This window comes from Paramisgurnus dabryanus, chromosome 12 (genome assembly GCF_030506205.2).
Source record: "Paramisgurnus dabryanus chromosome 12, PD_genome_1.1, whole genome shotgun sequence".
Classification (NCBI taxonomy): domain Eukaryota; kingdom Metazoa; phylum Chordata; class Actinopteri; order Cypriniformes; family Cobitidae; genus Paramisgurnus; species Paramisgurnus dabryanus.
In genome coordinates, this window is record NC_133348.1 from 16923683 (window position 1) to 16931456 (window position 7774).

A 7774-nucleotide genomic window follows, 5' to 3' on the forward strand; every position below is an offset into this window, starting at 1 on the left:
TTATCGCCTTTAAAATCTGAACCCTGCTGCATAAAAACATTATATTAAAGAGGGGATCTCTTTTGAACAGATTCACTACAATATCAGTTTTATACACGTGCCCTGTAAACACAGATTTTGTTTCTAATTAAACAAAACTATAATTTTTGATTGATGGGGTGGGGTACTGTCAAAAGATGACTGACAGGGGTCATAAATCACTTTTGACAGAAGATGGGTTGCTATACTAATACACACTTTTTTGTCTTTAGAAAGTTCTGTTTTCATACCCATATTGTGTGAAAACAACGATAATGTGGAACAACTTTTTCAAGTAGGTTTTCCCTTTAACTAAGATCACCCTGCAAACAAACGAATAAACCTGTCTGAGATTGATACCAGTTAGCTAAAAAGATAATTGGAAATAAAACTAAGGTAGTTCTTTAAAACCTGAATGTTTTTTACTGAAATCTTAGTGATACAGTGTGACATGCATAATAATTCGCAACACAGTGTAGATAAGAGTAAAAAGATGAGATTAAATGAATTAGATAGATAAAATAAATGAAATAGATAAAATACTGTAGTTAAGTGTTTGCAGTTACTCTTCATGATGAATTTTTATGAGTTTTATTCATTTTTGCATCAGTGATTCTGTGATCGATCCCATGGTCTGTTTAAAGGTAGGGTATCTGATTTGATCCAAAAGCAGTTTTAGTTATTAATGGGGTGGTGATGGCGCAGTGAATAAGACACTTGTCTTTGGTGTGAGAGACCCGGGTTCGAATCCACTGTGACACACCATTGTGTCCCTGAGCAAGACACTTAACCCCTTGTTGCTCCAGAGGCATGTGACCTCTATCAATTGTAAGTCGCTTTAGATAAAAGCGTCAGCTAAATGAATAAGTAAGTTATGCTGGTTAAAAGTCTCCTCACATCCTGATAGCAATCACTATGTTAAGTTGTTTAAATGTATTTGTAGAAATTTATGCCATCTGTGAAAGGTGTAGGACCAAAAAATTTCAACCAGTCATAGATCGCGGAACGAACGTTGCCTTTTTTGTCCCTCATAAATAAGCGTAATTTGAATGCCACCGCGCAGCTTGTTCACACAGACACCATACGTCATCGGCACGTTCACATGCGCTCACCTCCTGTCTGTAAACAGGGAGATTGGCAAACTTTTCTGCTGAATTGACAACCTGCACAGGAGCCACAAAACGAAAGACATTTTTAAAACAACAACAGCAAAAACTGCCTGGATCAGCAAAAAGCAAAAACCCAAAGTAACATTGGTAACTTTACTGCTTTACCACGGGATGCAAACAGCTGCAGGAGGCAAAGGGTCTGAAAAGTTTTTTTTTTTTGTAAGGTAGGTTCGCGATATGTTTGTATTTAGATGGATTCAGTTATTTTACTTTGATGAAACATTGTGTTGCTTATGAAATTTGTGTTAGTTAACGGATTAGCGTAAAGATATAGTTACTACGTCTACAAAACCGAAAGTGTGCTTTAACTAATTCTGAGGTAAACCAGTTGTTTATGTTGTTTTTTTTTTGTTTTTTTTTTTGGTAATGTTAACCACTTTGTACTGCAAAGATTTCTCACTGGTGAATGAGACATGAGATGTGGACGTCTGATCTGTGCGTGTTCATGTATTTTGAAAGAGGCGTGACTTTGGATGGCAATTTGAATGGAGGGTGGGATCGTGATTTCATTGCTAGTCGGCTACCGTTAGCATTTTTCAAAATTAGATACCCTGCTTTTTGGTCAAGCTGGGCCTTTTATTTTGTGCAATACCCCCCTAATGAATATTTTTTTCAATTACAATTTTGTGCATATTCACAAATGTATCCAGTCAGCCGCATCAGTGTAGCCATTTCTATAACATGAGATAATACACAAGGTTACATTTGCACACTGACCAGAAAACCAATGACAACACCTTAGATCATTGATAATTATTGTAATGATGCCAATATAAGGAACAACTTAAAGATTTAATTCTGTCATCATTTACTCATGTTGTTAGAAACCTTTTTTAATTTCTTTGTTTTGCTAAACACAAAGTTATTTGTAATGAAGCAGGAGACAGAAGCACCCTTGACTACCATAGTAGGAAAAAATACTACAATGGAAGTCAATGGTGTTAAAAAACAATATCTTCCTTTGTCTTCAGCAGAAGAAAGAAGGTCATACAGGGTTTAAACAACATGAGGATGTTACAGTAAATGACAACAGAATTTAAATTTTGGGTGAACTATCCTATAATATTGCTTATGTTTTTTTATTATTCAAGACATTTGTTTTTACATTCATCAATCTCTATACATGTATTTATTTTTTAATCCATTAAATATTTTTAATAAAGTAATATTTCCTTTATTAACAATATTACAAAAAATCTGTGATGTTTCATACAGTAAACGCATCATTTAAAACAAGAATTACATCATCTGAATAATCATATCACAACTTTTTACAGTAAAAACCGGATAAAGACATTGCACATACTCTTTATATTACAGTGAATGACTTTGTAAAGCATTGTTAAAAGTTGTGAATGTTCAAGTTAAAGACAGTACATGTTAACAATTAATTTAGCTCTGTACTTTTCCTTCAAGTGTGTAAATAAATCATTACCTATATTAATCAACTTTATTCTATATGAAACATAATCAAGTCTTTTCAATTTCTACACTCAAATACAAACATATAAAAGAGTAAAACACATCTTATTTTAATCACATTTGGTCTGAAATTCCTCAAGTCTTTCAATTTGATATGGCTCCCTCATATAACACTCTGGGGGCTCCCATTCGTTTTTTCAGCTGCTCCTTTCAGAACTGTGTTCACTTGTATTTCTGTGTAGAAAAAGAGAGGAAAACATGTGTTTTAAAAAAATGACAAACTTTACGTTAACTGGATGCTTCTTGCTCTTTTCTGGTATGAAAGTCATGGATGCTTTGGCATTTTGTTGCAATTTAAAATAAAATACAAAATGATCAAATACCTGTATTAGATGGTCTCAGTCTCTTGTGGCACCTGAACAATACTATGAAGAAAAGAGCCTCAACTATCTGGAAAAAAATGTAGAGGGTAGGATAAAGATACAGCTGACCAATGACCTCAGGAGGGAAGGCCACCTTTAAGATTGTGGTACATAGATGGATGTTCTGGCAACCTGTTTCCATAGAAATAGTCCGCCTGCCCCTGAGGATGAAATAGACATAATGCTGTAAAAAATGTGCATTTGAATTTATAACAGACTGGCTTATGACGTATCAGAATTCCCGGCATACATACGATGCATTCATTTTGAACAGAGTCGACAGGATGTATCCACAAATGTATCCAATCAGTGGCATCAATGCAGCTGTAGCCAAAAGTGGAGGAGCTGTCACTCGAAAAACTCTGGTTCCATCCAGCATAGCAGCCACAACGGCGATGATAACATAAAGGATCATCATGAGAGAAATCCCAACCTAAGATCATAAAACAGGAAGTACAGTGTAAGTACACTTTAAACCCAGTGTTGGGTCAAAAAGGGATGTGCCCAGTCTTTGGGTAAAATTAACCCAGTTATATTTGACCCAACAATGGGTTAAAACAACCCAGCATTTTGGTTTAAAACAAGTCCCTTTTTGACCCAATGCTGGATTGAAAATAAGCCAGCATTTTTTTTACGAGTGTACTGAACTAAACATCTGTTTATTATGATAATGTTAACAGGATTTGCTTTAATTTACAAAGGATTCAACTGTATGAAAAATGTGACATATTCATCCTAAAACTCTCAGATTTCCCACCTTGGTAACCATCTTGGAATACTGTGGCACACGGTAGTTTATCAGAATGCCAATACCACAAGGCACCAGAATTAGAATGAGTGATATAATGATGCCAGTGTAAGGAATGGCACTTTGAAGATTTGAGAAACCTTGGCTATACAGGAATAGCATGAGAGGCATCAAAAACAACCCCAGTGCCGTGGAACAGGTTGTCATCACAATACTGAAAAAGAGGAAAGATAAAAAAATGTTGGACATCATGGCAAGACATGACAGCTTGGATCAACAGGAATTATATGTGAGAAATTTTGAGAAAGATAATCTGAATCTGCATTTAGTTTTGTGATGCATTTGCACTGCAGAGTTACACAATCAAACATTTAATAAGATTACATTATTCTAAAGCCTATGTTTAACAATGTAATGGATCACCCTGTAGCCCAAGACATCTTGCCCACTGAAGCTAAGCAGGGCTGAGCCTGGTCAGTACTTGGATGGGAGACCACTTGGGAAAAACCAGGTTGCTGCTGGTAGTGGTGTTAGTGAGACCAGCAGGGGGTGCTCACCCTGTGGTCTGTGTGGGTCCTAACACCCCAGTATAGTGATGGGGACACTATACTGTCAAAAAAGCACCGTCCTTCGGATGAGACGTTAAACCGAGGTCCTGACTCTCTGTGGTCATTAAAAATCCCAGGATGTTCTTCGAAAAGAGTAGGGGTGTGCCCTGGCATCCTGGCCAAACCTGCCCATTGGCCTACTAATCATCCCTCATACTAATTGGCTATATCACTCTATATCCTCTCCACTAATAAGCTGGTGTGTGGTGAGCGTTCTGGTGCAATATGGCTGCCGTCGCATCATCCAGGTGGATGCTGCACATTGGTGGTGGTTGAGGAGATTCCCCGTTCATATGTAAAGTGCTTTGAGTACTGAGAAAAGCGCTATAGAAATGTAAGGAATTAATTAATTAATAGTTACTACAGTCAACTACATACATGTTTGTGCTTTGTGTAAAATATAAAATTAGAAACTGGACAGAAAGGTTTGTGGACAAACTTACTTTACAAAAAAGGCTAATCTGAAAATGTAAAATAGTTTAATAGTTGTAAGTTTAAAAAACATGATGCATTCTTGAAAAATAGCTAACAGGTCTTTACCTTATTTTAACATGTCTTAGCATGTTTAAGAACTGCAAAACGCTAAAATGTTTTATTACGGATATAGAAATTCTGTAAGTCTGATCCCTAAGAAAGGTATTCACTGTAGAAAATCTGCAGCATTTTTTGTCAAATCAACATATTTTATGCTACTTTAACTTAAAAAAATTCAGCTTCAACTAGTTTTTACAATGTTATGTGAACACAGTTCAAAACTTAAAATAGTAGGTTGAAGTGACTTGCAAAACCAAGATGTTTTAACTTGATGCTGCATTTTTTTACCTTCTGCTAAAAAAATTAGACCAGTCTGAATGCATTTGCAAAGTTCGATTGATTTAGCTTAAAAGAGCTTGATTTAAATCAAACTATTGGCCCCATAAAATTGAGTATGCAAATTATCAATAGTGATGCTTTACACAAGTACCACTAATACGTATGTTGGCTTCCTTGAGACAACATAAGAAGTTTATATAGAAATATTTGTCAAACAACAGTTGGCTTTGTCAAGCCAACATAAGAAGTTTAAACAAAATATCATTATATTGGTTTTGTCAAGCCAACAAAATAAATTTAAGTCAAACAACAGTATATTGTCTTTATAATTACATGCACACATTTTTTCCAAAGCACTCAGAATATGCATTTTATCGGTTTGTGTGTTCTCTCGAACTTTTGCTCAACCAGTTGAATACAACAGGAACACAAATACTTGCACTAAGAGTGATACTTGCAAAATATTTAGTGCTTCTTAATATTTCGTCATAATAAAAAAGAAACAGTACAAGACAGTGCCTTTAGTGAGATAAAGATGCATTGGGTATGTGATCATCATGACCTTGGTAAAGTGGTAAAAAAGGCCAGTTACAATTTCTTATACTGTGTCCAAAATAACATATTAAACGGATATAATGCTAAGGTTATGCTAAATGCAATATCGTTTTTATCGGTTATATCGGTTAATGAAAGCAGCGGAAATGGAAAAACCAAAAATGAGCTTGCAAATGTTTGCTCATTTTCTTAGAAAACGTTGATGCTTGTTTTGGTCTATGCCGTCTTTTGGTGGGTTTTGTTTGCAGTCTGATTACCTATTGCAGTACTTTGGCACAAACACTGTTTTTCACAGTTTTACATTCTTGACGTTTTGGGGGCAGTCATTGAAAAAACAAGCAGCAAGTTTCATTATAATTCAGTTTCACTTGCGGTCTCTGCCTTACAAGATCACTGGGCTGTATAATGCATTAAACAACTTTTTGAGATTTACGTATTTGGATCAAATAATATCTGGATTGTCGTTTGACAGTAATGCAGTTGGACATAAAATGGAAGATTAATATGTTAACATTGATTATCATTACACTGTCAGAAAAATTGTAACTGAGGCAATACCCTTTTAAAAAATACACCTTTTGCATCTAAAGAGTTCATATTAGTACCTCAGAAGTACCAACTCTGTACCTAAATGGTATACATATTAGGGCTTTTTTTTAGCAGTAATGCAATGGAGCATTATTTAACCATTTTCTCTGACAGTGTAATAATTCTCAATCTCCAAGAATTTATTAAATGTATGTCCTGTTCTTGGTCCATTTAACAACTTATTCCTAATTTGATTAGATGTAAATGTATGGCACAATATGTTTGCAGCAACTCTCTCTCTCTATGTATAACTTAAGCATTTGTAGTTTAAAGAATTACCTGAGGTTCATGTCTCCCTGGAGCGCCAAAGAAAAGATGTTTGATAGGTTTCCCCCAGGACAGCATCCACAAATTAACACAGTGATGCTTTCTATGGTTTCTAAGCGAAACACTTTGGCCAGACAGAAAGCTGTGAGTGGCATTATTCCATACTGAGCCATGATTGCAATCGCCACCCCTTTGGGTCTGATCAGATGTTTCTTGATCTTTAAGATCTCCATCGTGCAACCAAGAGACAGCATGGTGATGAAAATCATGATTATTAAGCTTAAACGGAGGATCAGGTTCAACTTGTCAATAAATGCAGAGTCTTGTGACATGGTGGTGTTAACATAACTGTCAATACTTGAAAAGTTGAATTCAGTGGTTGAATTGATGGTGATCAGTTTTACAGTGGGATCTGAAAACAACTGTGAGACAGAAAACAGAGAAAGTGAGAATATTAAATAGAAATATTCTTTAAATGTAGGCCAATAAACAATAAAGTAAACAACAACACAGATATACACTTTTTACCGTATGTATCCCACATAAAAGAAATAGTGATTCAGTATTAACCAGTGTAAACTGTAGTAAAATTCTTTTAAGCCTTACCTATATTTAGTAATTATATACTAAAGCAGTTTACTTTTGTTTATATCATATTAAACAGTACTACAGCTAACTACGAAAGTATAATACAGTACCTTTTTTTCACAGTTAAAGTACTATTGAAACTGCAACAGTATGTAATCAGTATATTTACATAAAAAATGTAAAGATCAAACCTACCTTTAAAGTTTCCATTGCTTTAATGAATGCTGTGCGATGTTCTCAGAAAACAGGACTGTGAGCAAGTGAGAGAAAGCAGTGGTTTGCTATCTGTACTGCATTTGTAGTACTTTTTGTCAGTCGTTTCTTCCTTAACCCTTTAGGGTCTAAGCCACTGCTAGTTTGTTTGCTGCCTAGTTTGTTTTGCTGCTGTCACATTTCAATCATTGTGTAACGATCTCTAAAGATTATCTTGCCAATTTAAGAATGTGTTTTATTTCAACAGAAACAGTTCATATTTTCATTGTTTTACTCTTTTGATGTTTCTATGTTTTTCTGTGTTAATAATAAATGTCTAAATCAGGAGTTTTCAAATATTATTAATGTTTCCTTTCTAAGTGT

General features: G+C 35.0%; 1 protein-coding gene across 1 annotated transcript; it reads right to left on the minus strand.

Annotated features, from left to right (window-relative positions):
• Nucleotides 1-2190: 2190 nt before the first annotated feature.
• Nucleotides 2191-7486, minus strand: slc10a1 (solute carrier family 10 member 1). Its single transcript, XM_065256705.2, has 6 exons — nt 7394-7486; nt 6623-7032; nt 3789-3993; nt 3286-3464; nt 2993-3192; nt 2191-2843 (listed from the first exon to the last, which is right to left on the minus strand). The coding sequence occupies exons 1-6, from the start codon at nt 7406-7408 to the stop codon at nt 2773-2775; spliced, it is 1080 nt and encodes a 359-aa protein (XP_065112777.1). The 5' UTR covers nt 7409-7486; the 3' UTR covers nt 2191-2772.
• Nucleotides 7487-7774: the final 288 nt, after the last annotated feature.

Coding starts and splice junctions, on each gene's coding strand:
- slc10a1 (XM_065256705.2), bottom strand. Junction 3,465..3,788: donor ATTCCAAGATGGTTACCAAG/GTGGGAAATCTG, acceptor TTATGATCTTAG/GTTGGGATTTCTCTCATGAT. Junction 2,844..2,992: donor ACTGAGACCATCTAATACAG/GTATTTGATCAT, acceptor TTTTCTACACAG/AAATACAAGTGAACACAGTT.